The 18,246-nt window shown below is 41.2% G+C and overlaps 1 protein-coding gene across 1 annotated transcript in view; it reads left to right on the top strand.

Moving 5' to 3' along the window:
• The window catches only part of LAMB4 (laminin subunit beta 4), a 101,956-nt gene that overhangs the window by 20,310 nt on the left and 63,400 nt on the right, over positions 1-18,246 (top strand). Inside the window, exons 10-13 of the mRNA XM_015134674.3 lie at positions 4,154-4,333; positions 7,240-7,349; positions 10,158-10,237; positions 10,777-10,927. Of these exons, the coding sequence (XP_014990160.3) occupies positions 4,154-4,333; positions 7,240-7,349; positions 10,158-10,237; positions 10,777-10,927 (521 nt within the window). The remainder of the gene's footprint in view (positions 1-4,153; positions 4,334-7,239; positions 7,350-10,157; positions 10,238-10,776; positions 10,928-18,246) is intronic.

Here is an 18,246-nt window from a genome sequence, read left to right as displayed (position 1 = left end):
GGCTAAAACATTCGACTGGCTGTAGACACTTCAATTTTGCTGTTAAGATGCATAAGCTAACATGTTACTTAACTTGCGCTTTTTAAAAACCTTTAAAAACCTTTTATCTTGAATCTCAACTTCTTAAATGAAATATTTCAAGCATGTACAAAATAATAGAGAATAATATATTAGACACGTTTATACCCCACCATCAGCTTTCTCTAAAACAGTCTTAGCCTGTCACTCTCGGGACTTTCTTTAATAAAACATGACAGGCACTATATCGATGTCTCAGGTACACAACTGTCCCGTTTGTCTACCCTCCTTGCTAGGGGTAAATGCATATATTTTGCATTATCATGATTTTTTTTCACATTTTCACATGTGTTTTTATCTACGAACAATATATGTTGACATGTTTTCAAAGTTTAGATAGATGATGTCATTTTGTATGTGTCTTTCAGCAACTTGGGTATTTCATTCAACATTATATTTTTGAGACTTTTCCATATTAGGTAGCCTTAGTTCTTCCATTTTAATTTCTTATAGAATTTTTTCCTTTAAGTATGACAAAACTTATTTGTTCACTTTTCTTTGGATGCTGCAGTAAACATTCTTGTGTATGTGACCTTGAGCATCTATGCAAACTTTGTCCCTAGGAGACATACCTAGCAGTGGAATTTCTGGGCCATGGAGTATGGACTTCAAATTGATTAAATAACACCACATGGTCCCCTAAGTGAATATGCCATTGGCCACTCACACCATAGTAAATGGGAGTTCCTGGGGCTCTACATCCTTGCCAACACTTGATTTTGTCAAACTTCAATTTTTGCTTTCTTGGTTTTATCACACTTTAATTTTCACTAATCAAATGGTATCTCATCATTGTTTTAATTTGCATTTTCCTGCAGGACTGGGACTAGAGTGAGCCAAGGAAGGCACTTAAGTTCCAAAATGTAAGGAAGAACTCACTATCAGGGTGATGGAAGTGCAGGGCTAACACTTGCTGCTTGCACAAATCTGAGAGTGGGTACCTCCTTAAATGTTGCACCCCAGCCACCTTGCTTGCTCACTCTTGTCCCATCACTGCTACACATTTTTGCCTACAGAAATACTCCAACCTGATTTCAAATACCCAGTGTCAGTAACTGGGTCTGAAATCTTACTCTACTTGAGACTAACAAGTTGGCCTGTTATTGTTTCATGGATAACAGAAGACACAAAACTCTTGGGCCAAATACAAAAGACTTTGTAACTCATGGCATAGCAAGCAACAAGATCATTGTATTGGCCTGAGTTTCCATGTCCCCATGTCCCATGGGAGTGACACAAAGATACCATGTGAATAGTGCACATCTAGTGAGTTTATGATGCAGCTGAGGAACACTGAACTTGGAGGATTCATTGCTTTATAGCAAGTGGAAGCAAGCCTATTTTTTATGCAGGGGAAGATGCCACTCCATCCCTCAAGGTTGCTTGCTGCAAGCACAACTCTAAGAAATGGCTAGATAAAGAGCCAGTGGGGCCTTGCACGGCTGGCACACTTAGCAAGAACGTTCAGGATACCAGCACCCATTGAGGATTGCCTCTCCCAATACTCAGGGATTCCACTTCTTAGGGTATATCCAAATAATGCTAAAGTGAGGGCAGGGAAGCTGCTATAAAATCTAACTTCAACTTTCATATAATAATAATACATAAAATGAAGTCTTATACAGTGTAATTCAGTAGCCATCTGAATACATTCAATGTCCTAGATTTCAAACTTTAAGTGATCACAATATAGAAAATGCATCAATGAAGTATTTTGGCTTGAATTACTCAGTAGGCACCTGACTATATAAAATTTACCTACATGACGTGTTCAAAATTGATATAAAGAACTAGATTATCAGAAAATTTATTTCTTTAGAGCAATTTCCTAAGTATCCTACAGTTTTTACCACAATCTGTAATCATGCACACACATAACTGTTATTGTTTTAAAAGCTATGTATTTATAAAAGAAGATTAAATTGCTCTCTTGGGTAGAATCAGGGAAATACAATTATTGAAACAGGTTATCTAGGAATCTGGAAAGAGATTTGGAAATAATAAACCAAATATTTTGAGTACGTCAATCAAAGTCTTGTTCCTTAAGAACCACTGAGTATTAATTTGATAGTGCTTTGGAAAGAAAACTAGTACTCCTGGTATGAAACTAAGAAGTCATTCTTTGTAAACAAGGAATTTTTCCATAAAAGGTAGATGAGGAGTTTGTAACCAACTACTATCATGAGACACCCCGGTTTCTCCTAGTTTACCTAAACAAATGTTTGTGTGTATATATACAAACGATGTGTATTTGAAGATTGATTAGCATTCTCATATAAATTTTCTCTAAGTTGTCCTCGTTCGAACCTAAATATTTACATAAGCAGATTCCAGGCATAAGAGTTGACTGATTTTAAGTTTTCTATAATTAAGATGCCATTAAGTTTGATACAGAAAAGCAAGATTTGGTAGACTCAACTGCTGATAATAAAAGTTTGCTAGAATTGTGTGACACCAAGACATTTAATTAGACTTCTAAAGGTCATGACATAGGCTGTTTCGAAGAACGTTTACTATCTACCCTCCCACATCTCTTTCCCAAAGGATACTTCTGTGCATAATTAAATTATTCTCTGGAACTCAATACTGATTCTTTGGAGTATCTCCCAAAGAAATTTTAGCTTTTTCCTTTTGGCCACTTCTAAGATGAATCCAGTTTGTTCCCTTCTTTCTAGAAGCAACTGGCTTTAATTAGAAGAAAATTGTGGTTTTTGCAAACTAAACAGAACTCAATGCTATTTTTTCATAGTAAGTCACCAGTCACAAAACAATAACAAACAACAAATGATTGAAATGTGAAAGATTGCGTCAGAGAGCAAACACGGGTTGCTTCAATAATGTGAAACAACTGGTTTGACTGAATTGTTTCCATTAAACTCACTAACCTAAATGGTAGTCATATAGACATGGTTTTAGACTTGACCTTTTTGTTTTTAGTAATCCAAAGGAAGCATGTATAAATGTGAATGTGACTGTTCCTTAAAATCAGGATATTTGTATTTTTAATTTTTATTGACCTCCTTAAAAGTGGAAGCCCATGGAAACACAGAACCACAAAGGTACAAGAGACCTTGGTGGTCATCTAATGCCCAACAACACATTTGCCATCCATACCAAAGCCACAAGTGCTGTTTCAACATCTACCTGGACACCTCCGATGATGAGGGGTTCACTGCAGTATTGGACAGCCTTAACTATTAGAGAGTTCTTCCTTAAACTCAACCAAGTGCTACCTTTTGTGACTTCTACTCTCTCCTGGTTCTACCCTCTAGAATTAATTCAAACTGTCAACATTCTTTTTCATATGACACCCCATCCTTGAGTTGTTCAAATGTCTACAGCAACAACAACAGAAAAAAGGTTGCTACCTTTATGGCTCCTTTGCTACAAGTGACTGTTTATCCCATTTTCCAGAATCTCTTCCGTCAAGCTCTTGACCTGTCGGCAGATTTCCCCCAACAAAACCAAGGATATGAATACTTCTCGCTATTCCTTTCCTTTCCTTCTTACAGGTATTTCTTCCAAGGAAAATAAAATAGAATGTCACTTTTCCTTGTGACATATTTTTCTGTGATAGAGGAGAGACTTACTTTTTAACCAGGTTTCAGAGATTTTGACCTTATTTTCACCTTTAGAGTCTTTTTTTAAATCTATTTTTAGATGAAATTCACATAACATATTAACCATTTTTAAATGAACAGCAGTTCACCAGCACAATGTTGTGCAGGCATCACATCTACCTAATTCCAAAACGTTCTCATCATCCCCAGAAGAATCAATCTATTCTTAAAATAATCTAGTCTTAATTGTCATAACAGCAGTCTTCCTCTGGTCCTCTGACTTTCGAATCATTTAAAAGTCTTTTAAAAATATATGTGTGGATTTATTCAAAGTTTTCCAAGGCTAGAGATCTGGGAGACATTTCTGAATAGCTCTTGCCAAGTGGTCTAATTATTTAAACATTTAATTATTTAAACAAAGCGAGATAGTTATAGCATGAGTAAAATGCTGTGCTTATATTTCAGGCTTCCCACAATTTGCAATTAACTAAAATAATGAATGTCTGTGTCCCCAGCTTGTGAATGTGACCCTGATGGGACCATATCTGGTGGTATTTGTGTGAGCCACTCTGATCCTGCCTTAGGGTCTGTGGCAGGCCAGTGCCTTTGTAAAGAAAACGTGGAAGGAGCCAAATGCGACCAGTGCAAGCCCAACCACTACGGACTGAGCACCACTGACCCCTTGGGCTGCCAGCGTAAGTCCACGGTGGGCGATGGGGCGAGCATCCATCAACCTCTATGTGGTTGGTTGGTTGGTTGGTTGGTTGGTTTTTGAGATGGAGTCTTGCTCTGTCGCCCAGGCTGGAGTGCAATGGTAAAATCTCGGCTCACTCCAACCTCCACCTCCCAGGTTCAAGCAATTCTCCTGCCTCAGCCTCCCGAGTAGCTGGGATTACAGGCGTCCACCACCATGCCCAGATAATTTTTGTATTTTTAATAGAGACGGAGTTTCACCATGTTGGCCAGGCTGGTTTCAAACTCCTGACCTCAAGTGATCTGCCCACCTTGGCCCCTATGTGTTTTAAAGCTTGGGGCTGTCTCTGTCTGCCCTAAAAATTGATGATCATGAATACCTAAGAATCCTGCCAACCTCTGGGTTTTAAAAAGTAACATATTGGTTCCCGTAAATTCCAAGCAGTTAGTGGAGAACTTTTTATTTTTTAATTTTTTTTTAGATGGAGTCTTGCTCTGTCTCCTAGGCTGGAGTGTAGTGGAGTGCTTTCAGCTCTGCACTGCACTCCGCCTCCTGGGTTCACGCCATTCTCCTGCCTCAGCCTCCCGAGCAGCTGGAACTACAGGCGCCCACCACCACGCCCAGCTAATTTTTTGTATTTTTAGTAGAGACGGGGTTTCACCGTGTTAGCCAGGATGGTCTCGATCTCCTGACCTTGTGATCCGCCCGCCTCGGCCTCCCAAAGTGCTGGGATTACAGATGTGAGCCACCGCGCCCGGCCTCTTTTCATTTTTTAAATTATGTTTCCACTTTCTTCTCACACCCCTTCTAATATTGATCCATATGTTCTCTGATAAAGAAAAAAAAAGTAAAGAGCTCAGGGAAGGCGGGGAGTGGAAATAGAAGAAAACCTCAGCAGTTTTCTGAGGCCAAATGAGCCAACCCTCAGCTATAGGATCACAGAAATTTAGAACTGCTCCAGGCCTCTGTAGAGCTACAGATTCATCAGGAACCCTGGGTAAATAATTTCCATTTGGTGACAGCCTCCTGCTCCATATTTTTGCCCATATATGGAACTGTGGATTATTTGCATATTTAGAGAACATTGGGCTGAATCTTTCTGTAATAAAATGCTCTTCTTGGGTTTGATGGCAAAATTAAATGTCATGATAATGAATTATATATCAAACCAATTTCCCATCATACCTTTCAGCATTCCACATGTTTCTCTGACTCTCTGACTAAACTGATGTCCTCCAAGAACAAGTTGAACATTATTTTGGTGTGTGTGGGTGTATAGCAGCTTTAAATTTTTTTTTTTTTAGTTGGGGGGAGAGACAGAGTCTTGTTTTGTCATTAAGGCTGGCTTACAGAGGTACAATCATAGCTCACTGCAGCCTTAAACTCCTGGGCTCAAGCAACTTTCCCACCTCAGCATCCAAGTAGCTAGGAGTATAAGCATGTGCCACCACAGCCATCTAATTTTTTGTTTTTAAGACACGGAGTCTCACTATGTTACCTAGGCTGGTCTTGAACTGATCCCAAGCAATCTTTCTGCCTCACCTTCCCAAAGTGCTGGGATTCTAGACATAAGCCACTGTGCCCAGCCCATAACAGCTTTATTGAATATAATTTACATACCATACAATTCACCCTGTAAGCAATTCAATAATTTTTAGTATATTGGAAGTTGTGTAATCATCACCACAATCGATTTTATAACATTTTCATCCCCCCACAAAAGAAACCCCTCTTCTGGGTATATACCCAAAATAATTGAAAGCAGAGCTTTGAAGGGATATTTGTATTTCCACATTCATAGCAACACTAACCAAAAGGTGGAAGTAACCCAAGTATCCACTGATGGGTGAGTGGATAAGCAAAATATGGTGTTTACATACAATGGAATATTATTCTTCCTTAAAAAGGAAAAAAATTCTGACACATCCTTCAACATGGATGATCTTTAAGGACATTATGCAAAGTAAAAGAAGGCAGTCACAAAAAGACAAAGACTATATGATTCCACTTATATGCGGTACCCAGAGTGGTCAAAATCAGACAGAAAGCAGCATGGTGGTTGCTAGGGCTTAGAGGGGAAAAGGAGTGGGGAGTTATTATATAAAGGGCATAGAGTTTCAGTTTTGCAGGATGAAAAACGTTCTGGAGCTTGTTTATGCAACGATGTTAATGTATTAACACAATTGAACTGCCTGCTTAAAATGGTTAAGATGGTATAGTTAGCAGTGTTTTCAAGTTTTATCCATATTACAGATTACATCCGTCTTTATTTTTTATTGCTAAATAACATACCATTGTACAGAAGTGCCACTTTTATTTATCCATTCATTAGTCAATGGGACATTTGGGTTATTTCCATGAACGTCGGTATTTGCTGCAAGTGTATTCCTTGCTCTGGTAGCATGTCTTCTTAGCCTTTGCAACATATGAAGGGCTCAGAAATGTCTATGGGTAAAGGAGAAGAAGGATGGAGGGCATTAAGAGAAAAAGTAACAAAGTACTAAGGGAGAGAAGAGAGAGCGGGATTCCAGATGCATCTGCCAGAGAAGGAGCCATCAGTAATAACCATGACTCCCAGAAACTCCTGCCTCTGAGTCACCAGCCTGGTCAGCATCACTCAGGGTTACTGTGCCAGTACTGCAGCATGTACAGCTAACTACACCTACTTGTCTCCTCCTAATTGCCATCCAGTAAAACTACATAAGGCTCTGGAAGTGTCTGACACAGGATTTCCTCTGTGAGATTGTATGCAATACAATAATCACCAGCCAGGCACACAATAAACCTGGCAGGGCAGGCTTCTCTGTGTTCTTGCGGTTATACTTCTTGCTTTGTGTGAGCTATTAAGTACACTCACAAGAGCGGAGGAATTAAGAATGAGAATAACTGTGTATGCTGTGCTTTCAGCCTGCGACTGTAACCCCCTTGGGAGTCTGCCACTCTTGACCTGTGATGTGGATACAGGCCAATGCTTGTGCCTGTCATATGTCACCGGAGCACACTGCGAAGAATGCACTGTATGTATTTGACTATCATTTCCCTTTTATATAATGATGTGGATTTCTATTGCCATTGCCTAGGTGAGACTTGGTTTTGCTAATCTCCTTCCTTTTCCTATTGTGTTTTAGTACTCCAGTGGTATGAGTATTTACACTACAGAAATCAGCAAACACTACCTATCAGCCTCCCCTCACCCCTGCATTGAGCTGCCTGTTAAACATTTACCAGCACACCACTGGACTGGACTAAACCGACCCAGGCACAGATGTTATTAGATTTATCCACTGTTTTCCTGAAAATGCCAAGCAGTAGAATAGAAGAACATTTATCTGCCCATGTTTTGGGCCACCAGAACTTTCTTCTATCCCTTGCACACAATCCCCTTATCATCCCTACCGCGCCCTTCCTAAAAATGTTTTGGATAAGGTCTTATAAAAAAACAAACATAGGTTTAATGTATTTTAGATTCCTGTGGGAAATAAACTCTTGGATTTTTCACAGACTCTACTAAACATACAAGCATGTATCATCTAAAATTAGTAAAATAAAACATATTCACTCCATAAGAAATGCATGATGCAATTGGGGAGTTCAAACCCAACTCTTTTCTTTGTTGTCCGATCTTGGCAGCTCACCATAACATTTTAGAAAGAAAAAAACACAAAAACTTAACCTAATAAAAGAACAGTGACCTCGATGTGTCTGAAGAAATGTAGCTGATGAATAAGAAACATATGCCTATGAGGACATGGTTTTGTGCTCATATTTTAAGTTGTTTTACTGAAAACAGGATGGGGCAGACAGGGTGGGGGAAAGAAGCAAGGAAGGAAATATGAAGAAGGGATTCTAGAAGAGAAGTCAGAAAATCTGAAAATTGTACCTTAAAGAGAAAGGTCAGCCATGCCAATCTCCATGACCATAAGTGTGTGACACAAAAAAAGGAGCACAGTTGGTTATAGCATCATCAAATCCTGAAATTATGTGATCAACCAAATCATGTAATTCCAGACAAAGCTTAGGCTCAGGCTGACTTTTTTTACTGGCTGGTTAACTGCTACATGTGCAGTACAGACTCACTTTTGCTTGCAGGGAAAGCAAGTAAAATAACTGAATAGGGACCCCCATGGGGGAACTGTCCATTGTGGCTGAGCCCGTGTACCCACCAGGTTCTCCATATCCACATTTCTCCAGTGGCACCGTGGATCTGCCCTGAGGTGGCCAGCATGGCAGCAATCCCTGTCCTAGAGGGAGTTTTCACAACCACATCCTGTGGGAAGCAGTTCTTGTCACATCATTTTTTTTTTTTTCTTAAACTGAAGTTTTGGTTTGGGGAAAAACATCAAGTTCTTTGTCACATTGTGTCCAAAGACATCAATGTTTAATATCTAAAAGGTATCTTTTTTAGTAAAATCATGCGTAAAATTGTACCAAGATACAAAAAATATGGATGCTTAACAAGACCATATCCAATGAGAATTTCATACCTACTAAAATGTAAGTTTTATCGGAGCATGTTCAATTGAGATTGGTTGGAGAAGACTTTTTTTGAGCATTTTATACTAAATATTATAACACTTAGAAAATAGTTATTTGTATCTAACCAGCTGTTTATTTTGAACAACAGTCAAGATGTTGCAATGATGGAAAAAGTCTGGAACAACAGAGTTGATCTCTCACATAGATTCATGTTATTATGCCAAAACAACTGATTGATAAACAAATGCCTATGCTAAAGTGTGATATTCATGTAATATCTCAAAATTAACTTGAATGATTTCTCTGCCTCCAAACATTTCACTATTGCATGCGTAAAATCCCCAGGGACTGTTGTGGTAAGGGAACCTATAAGTTTTATTAAAAGCAGTTACATAGCCGAGCCTGGTAGCTCAGGCCTGTAATCCCAGCACTTTGGGAGGCTGAGGCGGATGGATCATGAGGTCAGGAGTTCAAGACCAGCCTGGCTAACACAGTGAAACCCCGTCTCTACTAAAAATACAAAAATTAGCTGGACGTGGTGGTGGGCACCTGTAATCCCAGCTACTTGGGAGGCTGAGGCAGGAGAATTGCTTCAACCCGGGAGGCAGAGGTTGGTCAAGAGCGTATCACTGTGCTCCAGTGTGGGCAAAAGAGCAAGACTCCATCTGGGTTGGGGGGACGGGAGATAAAGGCAGTTACACATAGGCTGGTAGAAGAACTTCTATTCCAATAGGACATACATAACCCAGCTTGAGCATAAACTGGTGATGTCAGAGGAATTGTAAGGCTTCCATTGCTTTTCCACTTGACACATTACATGGACAACCTTCCTGTCCCCTTCATTTTTAAAAAAATTTTTTGAGATGGAGTCTCACTCTATCACCCAGGCTGGAGTGCAGTGGCATGATCTCGGCTTACTGCAGCCTCTGCCTCCAAAGTTCAAGCGATTCTCCTTCCTCAGCCTCCCAAGTAGCTGGGACGACAGGCATGAACCACCATACCCATGCAATTTTTGTATTTTTCGTAGAGACGAGGTTTCACTATGGTTGGCCAGGCTGGTCTCAGACTGTTGGCCTCAAGTGATCCACTTGCCTTGGCCTCCCAAAATGCTGGGATTACAGGCATGAGCCACTGTACCCAGCCCTGTCCCCTTACTTCAAATCCTGGAGATGGGAGATGTGTCTGTGGAGATCACTAGCCAAGCACATAGGCCAGGAAGGCTTCTCTGAGATGGTGCAGGCTGTTTGGCTATTTGATGTGTGGCAATTGCATTGTAGTGATTTCAATATTGTACTTCAGAGCAACAGTATCTTCATAGCAGGAATCAGCTGAGCCTGTTTTCTCTGTAGGTTGGATACTGGGGCCTGGGAAATCATCTCCATGGGTGTTCTCCCTGTGACTGTGATATTGGAGGTGCTTATTCTAATGTGTAAGTCAAATGAGTAAGTTTTATAGCAATATTCCTTATTTAAACATAAAAGCACATTTTATTCTGATATGCTCATAGTCATAGGTGAAAAATTTCATTCCATGACAAGTGATGATCTTGAAACATTAACTACAACCCTTTGATTTATTTCACTTCAAATATTTCCAAGGGTGAGGTAAACAATCCTTCTGCTGGGTATCCCACCACAAGCTGGTGGCAAGGGTGCTTGAATACGTGTGACCTGCCTAAAACACCAGCTTTTTCCATCCTGTAAAGAGAGATCCTAATGCCCCCTTTTTGCCAGATTTTAGAGCAGAACTGCGGGAAAAAAGTGGCCGCCTGGGCTCCATGACCCTGGATTCACTATTCAAGACCGGTTATGTTAAACCCATGGCCTTTCTACATCTGCCCACAGGACTATTGATTGACTGACTCTCAGGATTGCTCCAAACTCAGGGAGCATTAACCCAGCACCCATACACCTTCATTTTACACTCACCTACTTTGTATTTTTTCAGGATGAATTGCTTTTTCCTCAGGTGTTCACCCAAGAATGGGCAGTGTGAATGCCGCCCACATGTCACTGGCCGTAGCTGCTCTGAACCAGCCCCTGGCTACTTCTTTGCTCCTTTGAATTTCTATCTCTACGAGGCGGAGGAAGCCATGCCACTCCAAGGACTGGCGCCTTTGGTTCGTATTTCATTTACTTTCCCTACAGACTGCGTTTGATGATACATCAGTAAACACACACAGCACATACTTGAGATCATGGTTAAGATACCTAGAGAAGAATGCTTTTGCCCAAAGATGCAGGTCAGAGTTTGTTATAACCTGCAAATGCAGATTATATAACTCTTGAGCACAGAGTCTCTGTTTAATTCATCTTTGTCTCCCAGGTCTAGCACAGGGTCTGGCCCATCAATGTGAATGGATCAAATTATGATGAAACAGACTTTACTTTTGCTGTTTCAAGGTATACCCATCAGACAAAATGTGTTTATTGAGTGTCTACTTCTCCATCTCCCCATGATACTATAAACTATAAAAGGGTGAGGTGGATGTGTACAGCATTCATCATTGTTGCACTATAGCACAGTGCCTGACACACTGTAGGAACTTTATAGATATCTGCTAATAAATGAACGACGAAGGTATAGAAGGTTCTCAAGAGTGTGACTCCAGATAGGAATATGACAAAGGAAAGGTAATTCAAGGTGAAACTCTTTAAGGAGAGAAAGCATGTGAAAGTTGATCCCAAAGACAGGATTTGGACAGATAAAGAAAACAAGGGGAATGAATTCTAGGTTCCAGTAACTGAGTCATTCCTGGAATCTGTTCCTTATCTGTAAGGACAGATGGGGAGGGATGAAAATGCCCCGTAGGAGGCTTGGAATTTGCTCTTTTACTGACTACACTCAAGACTATAGCATGAGATTTTCATTGCCCCTACTTAGATGTAACAACTGCAGTAGGTGGAATCCAAATTCCAAATGAAATAATCCATTGTCTGGGTTCTTCTTCATGGTCTTGAATATTGCATCTTTATGATGTTTGCTGAAAAAAAATTTTTGGAAAGAAGTATTAGTATGTCTGTTTAGGTCATAACTAGGTCTCACTTTTTAGATAAGAAAACAGAATAAACATAATTATCTAAAATAGATGGATGTAGCACCCCCAACACGGCACATACTGAACAAATGTTTATCCTGTTACCAATTAAGTAGACTAATATCAAGTATGCCAATACAGCTCTGAGCCAGGGGTTGTGAGTAAAGCGTCTGAAACAATGCTGATTTCACTTGTGAGGGGGGTTAAATCATGCATGATATGAACCCTTACTACTCCCTCAGTGGCTTAAGGAAAAATATCCAGGACATGGAATACGTTTAAAGGGCAGGTAACATTTTCTTAACAAGTTAGAAAGTAATGCCTATGACAAAAGAAAAAGCATTCAAGGTGGGATTGATATTAAGAGTTTAAAGGGCAATAATGTGAATAATTTTCTTTCTCTGCTGAGGGTATGATCTTTAACTGTAGTAGAAAAGATTTAAGTTGGTTACCATTTGATTATTTGCACATTCATTAACAAAATGTTATGGTATGCTTGCTATGCTGTCACTGTTGCTGTATTATTAATATTATTCCATGTATTTAATGTGCTATGCTTTGTGCTTTACATACATTGTCTCATTTAACTCTCCAAACAACCTATTATTCCTAATTCCCAGATGAGGAAAAAACATTAGAGAGGTTAGGTAAGTCACTCAAAGTCATACATCTAGTAGATAGTGGGAGTTGGGAGAGACTGGATTGAAACCCAGGTGCATCTGGTTTAAAAACTCTTATTCTTGACCAGGCACAGTAGCTCACATCTGTAAAGCCAGCACTTTGGGAGGCCAAAGCAGGAGGATCACTTGAGTCCAGGAGTTTAAGACCAGCCTGGACAACATAGTGAAATCCCACCTCTACAAAAACAATGACAAAAAATAGTTGGGTATGGTGGCACATGCCTGTAATCCCAGCTACTTAGGAAGCTGAGGTAGAAGAATAGTTTGGGCCTGGGAGGTTGAGGCTTCAGTGAGCTGTGGTTGCACCACTTCACTCCAGCCTAGGCAACAGAGCAAGAGACCATGTCTCAAAAAAAAAACCAAACACAACTCTTATTCTTAACCCGTTTTTTATTGTACAATGTGCACACAAAGCTGAGCTCCAGGCTAAGGACAGATAAGGATTAGTTAGGGTCACTGGCTCCAGGAGTTTTTACTATAGCTAACACATTTACATAGATAGCTTAGGATGGGCCAGTGACAAATGATAAGGAGAATCAGTAAGTGTATTAGGATTTCTGAGCCATGAGTGAGCCTTTATGAGAAGACAATCTAGCCAGAGCAAGTTATACATAACAGTTCAGAGGAGAACCAAGGCAGGTATAGACACAAGTACAGCAGGGAGGGTAAATAGAGAACTATTATAAAATAAAATTATAGTCTCCTGCTAAGGAGGCTAAACTTTATTTTTTGGGCAATGAGAACTTACTGAAGCCTTCTGTCATGCTGGGCCCCTATTGACCTCAATAGATACTGCACCATGTTCAAAGAGACCGAAGAAGACACCCAGAGCCAGCGAATGAGACATAGGGTTGATTGAGGGAACTTACATACAGGGGTCTATTGGCAGCAGGCTAGACAGGAGCACTGCTATAAAAAAAAGAAAGTGTAGTTTATGTAGCATTTTCACTTAGTACCCTCCCCCCAGCAACCTCTTCCATAAAACCTTCATTTAACCCAAAACCAAGGGCCTCAAACCTCTGTATGGCCTGTATTCCACAGGATGGGCCAGAGGTTCAGATGTTCCTCAGAGATAAGGAATGAATCTCCAGGTTGGCGACTCCCAGATTCCTTAGCTGGGAACTCTAAACTCACATTCCTTTTAGACCATAGGGTCATTCTCAGAGTATGCTTAAGTGATTGCTGTCAGATGTGTTCGCCACCTTCTGTGCAAGGGAATGATATGACAGAGGCTGTCCTCAGTATTCTTACAAACTTAATCTAACAGAAGTGAAACCCATTTCTGTACAGACTGCACTAGTCCAGACAGGAACAAATAAGGACCTAAGTTAAGAGGTAACAGAGAGAAGAGAAAGGTTGGAGATGAAACTATGAATGTGAATAAAAGCAAACCCAACTGCATCTTATGAAGAATTGTTTCAACATTCTAATTGGAGAACTAAGAAGAATTACAATTAACTTTCTCTATGGTTCATTGGTGGAATAATCTGAACCTCTTGGTCCATGGTATAATTAATACTTCTGATGGGTACTTAAACTGTCATTTCTTTTTAAGACGTTAGGCCGGGCGTGGTGGCTCATGCCTGTAATCTCAGCACTTTGGGAGGCCAAGGCGAGCAGATTACCTGAGGTCAGGAGTTTGAGACAAGCCTGGCCAACCATGGTAAAACCCTGTCTCTACTAAAATACAAAAATTAGCTGGGCATGGTGTCTCACACCTGTAGTCCCAGCTACTTGGGAGGCTGAGACACAAGTATCACTTGAACCTGGGAGGCAGAGGTTGCAGTGAGCTGAGATCGTGCCATTGCACTCCAGCCTGGGTGACAGAGGGAGACTCTGTCTCAAAGTTGCCCATTTTGGAAAACAGAAAACTGAAAAAAAAAAAAAAAGATTTTAGCAACAGCTTTGCCTGGAATGTGATGTGTATTTCCAGCAACAAGGAAGTGATTTCATAATTGACAAAGAAAAGATAATACTGAAGAGAAATCAGAAGTAAAGCTTCCATGCTGATGAGCAGAGTGAGGTAAACCATTTATGAATGGCCACAGTCACAGGCCGTAAATGAATTATATGGTAATGAATGCACTTACAACTGTGCTTGGTCCATGCATGTACTCAGTTAGTAAAAGCTCTTATTACCCTCATGAATAGAAATGGAGGAAAGGAAAAACCAAGTCCGAAGAAATCAGATCCTCTGGGGAAAAACATCAATAGCTTTATTTCTTTGCAAAACAAATAATTTCTAGAAATCTGGGCTCTGAAGAGTTAGAGAGTTGCACACTGTGAATTCACAATTTCTTGTCATTTTAGTAAGGAGAGGTAAAGTGCTGAGGAGTGGCTCTCCTCTTAGATGGAGAAGGAAGGACACACTGATGGCCCCTGGGTTGGTGCTGTAGCTGTGCCTCAGACTTTGAGGCCGCTGCAGTTGCTCAGTGCTGGCATCAGTGGCAGAGCGATGCCACCTCCTCACGGCCCAGTCTCCCATGGCTACAGAAGCCCCAAAGAGTCCAGAGGACCTTGTAGCCATCCCTTGTTATTCACGAAAGTCAGAGCCACTGTAGGCTTGTTTGTGGGTTGGTTCATTCCTTCATTTATTAGCTGTATTGAGATTTTTACTGAGCCTTCCTGGGTGCATATGCACAAATGGATATATTGGAGAAGCAAATGAAAGCACACGTTGGCTGTCTTGTTCCCAAACCCAGCACCGCTTACACATAAGAGAACTTCTCAAGTGAATAAAATGGCTGAATGAAAGAAAACAGAAATACTTCAACATGGAGCCTGCCCCTATTGTAGTGGGAAGGAGCTGTGGACACAAACGGCCAATGTGTGGTGGGCTGGGCTAAGGGTCATGAAACAGCTGCATGTAACATGATATGGACTTCAGATTACAGAGAAATACCCCAGCTGAGAAGTTCAGAGAAGGCTTCGTGGGCATTGCTCCCCCTACCAGGATCATGTGCGCTAATCATGGGGTCTTTGCTTTCTCCTACTTGTTCCTATTCCTATGCTACAGTCCCACAAGGCCTACTCTGACTTCTAGGCTAGAAGTGGCTCTCCTTGATCTGAAGTCCACCTGAAAAGAGGAGACTGGGGAATGAGTTGCTACTTCCCTCCCCTAATTCCCTCAGTGATCCTCAAATTTTTACTGTGCATGTTACCTAGGGAGTTTATTTAAAATCCAGATTCAGGTCTGACCCTTGAGATACCATATCCGGGAATCTGAGGCTGGCCAAGAAACCTGCGTGTTTGCCACGTGCCCCTAGGTGAGTCTGATATAGGTGGTTCATGACAGCACTTTGAGAAACCCAGCTTTAAGCATGCACAACATACTCCTCTCTTTCTTGAAATGACCACCTCTGTGTTATTGATTGGGAAAACTTCTTCTCATCCCTTAAAACCCAACTCAGATTTCTTTTTCTCTGACATTTCCTACCCTGACATCTGGACATGATTGTCCATCTCTGGGGTTCCATAGAGCTGTAATTTTTCAAACTGCAGGACATGCTAATTAATAAGTAGGCCATGGAATCAGTTTAGTGGGTCAGTTTAGTACAACAGAAGAATACAAAATAGTCATATTTTTATCCATTTTTTTCACTTTTATATAAATGGATATCTGCATGGGTACAGTGTCACTCACTGTCTTAGATTAGGTTCCTGGAAGCAGATGACAACAGGGATTCAGGTGCATGTGTTTTATTAAGGGAACGCATGTCAGGGAAAACCTATAATGGAGTGAGGGAAATAGGCTAGGAAATGAGAAAGGGGAAGGCAGGTATGGGGTCGAGGGTCAAGTTTAGCTTTGGGTCTCATCCCCCAGGGAAGCTCTGAAGTATAAATTACACCACAGAGTTGTCCCCCACTGAGGCACAGGGCTGGCCTGTTGTGTTCCTGCATCAGTCAGTTGTTGGTGCTGGACTGCCGGGGCAGATGTGGGTAACTTTCCAGGTGAGATGACTCTCATCAGCCAAGAGCAAGGCCCAAGAGAAGGGGGCAGTCGGGAGCCATAGCAGCAACAGTCTCAGGAGCTGGCAGCTGCATGCACAGGCCCAGTAAAGGGGATCTGGCAGCAGAACAACGGCACCTACAACACCTACTCATTGCATGCTCAGACCCACCTGCGGGGCCCAGTGCAAAATAAAAATGCAGAGCTTGTGTTCTAAAATCAGAAGAAAAAAAAGGGCGATTGAAAGTACTAAAATATAAAGCATTATACTTTCTTTCATGATCACTCTCTCAGTTTGTCAGAGCATTTTGTTATTTGCTGTTCAATGTCATTCTATGTAAAGATATATTAAAATTTAAAATTATTAGCATGAATTATACCATTCATCTTTGTAGAGTGCAGTGCCAATTTTAACTGGAAACATAAGTACATTTCAACTCACACATGCAATCACTGAAATTGTAGAATTTGTATTCATATCCACATTGTCAATTTGTAGTCATATATAGATATGTATTTCATTCTTAACAGAACTGTGAGAACTCTGCACAAGACTAAGTTAACTGTTTTCATTTCACTTCCTGCTATGTATTCAACCGACACTCTACCTTCAGCATACTGATGAGTAAGGAAGGACTGAAAGGAAATGAAACTGTGGGTTGTCCTGTCTTTCTTTCCTTCTAGTCATCCTTTTCAGTGGAAGTAGTGGGCTAATGCAGGGAAGTCACATGAATAAGAAAATATATGAGGTCTGGCATGGTGGCTCACACTTGTGATCCCAGCACTTTGGGAGGCTGAGATGGAAGGATTACTTGAGCCCAGGAGTTTGAGACTAGACTGGATTTGAGACCCCATCTCTGCAAAAAAATAAAAAATTAGCTGGGTGTGATGATGTGTGCTAGTGGTCCCAACTATTCAGGAGGCTGAGGTGGGAGGATCACTAGAGCCCAGGAGGTCAAGGCTGCAGAGAGCTGTGATTGTGCTACTGCACACCAGCCTGGGTGACAGAGCGAGACTCTGTCTCTCAAAAAAACAAAAAAAAAGATATGGGATTCCTTGGTTGTTTATGTTTCTTAGAATGCCTTTCTTTCTGCATTCAAAAGAAGTCTGGTTCTAACAGAAAGCTCGGTTTCTTGGAGCTATCGACACTCCTGCTAACTTGATCACATGAGTAACACACTTACCTTGCACTCACTTTGAGTCTCACTGAACTCCCAGGCACAGTAGGTCCCCCAGAATTCTGTGTTCAATGGCCGTGATGTGCACTATCTGCAAATGGGGCAACAAGGAAGCAGACACACATGATGCGCATATCTCTTCTGTTCACGTGCATGCTCCACTGTCCCAAAAGACTTCACTTACAGAACAAGTTCAAAGAAATAAAATTATTATTATTATTATTTTTTTTGAGACGGAGTCTCGCTCTGTCGCCCAGCCTGGAGTGCAGTGGCCGGATCTCGGCTCACTGCAAGCTCCGCCTCCCGGGTTTACGCCATTCTCCTGCCTCAGCCTCCCGAGTAGCTGGGACTACAGACGCTCGCCACCTCGCCCGGCTATTTTTTTGTATTTTTTTACTAGAGACGGGGTTTCACCGGGTTAGCCAGGATGGTCTCGATCTCCTGACCTCGTGATCCACCCGTCTCGGCCTCCCAAAGTGCTGGGATTACAGGCTTGAGCCACCGCGCCCGGCCAAAGAAATAAAATTATTAACTCTATCAAGATGGTGACAGCAAAGCATCAAATCAAGCATGGGGGCTTTCTTTGAGGGGTTG

Source organism: Macaca mulatta, chromosome 3 (genome assembly GCF_049350105.2).
Source record: "Macaca mulatta isolate MMU2019108-1 chromosome 3, T2T-MMU8v2.0, whole genome shotgun sequence".
NCBI lineage: Eukaryota > Metazoa > Chordata > Mammalia > Primates > Cercopithecidae > Macaca > Macaca mulatta.
This window is presented reverse-complemented; position numbering and strand designations above follow the sequence as displayed.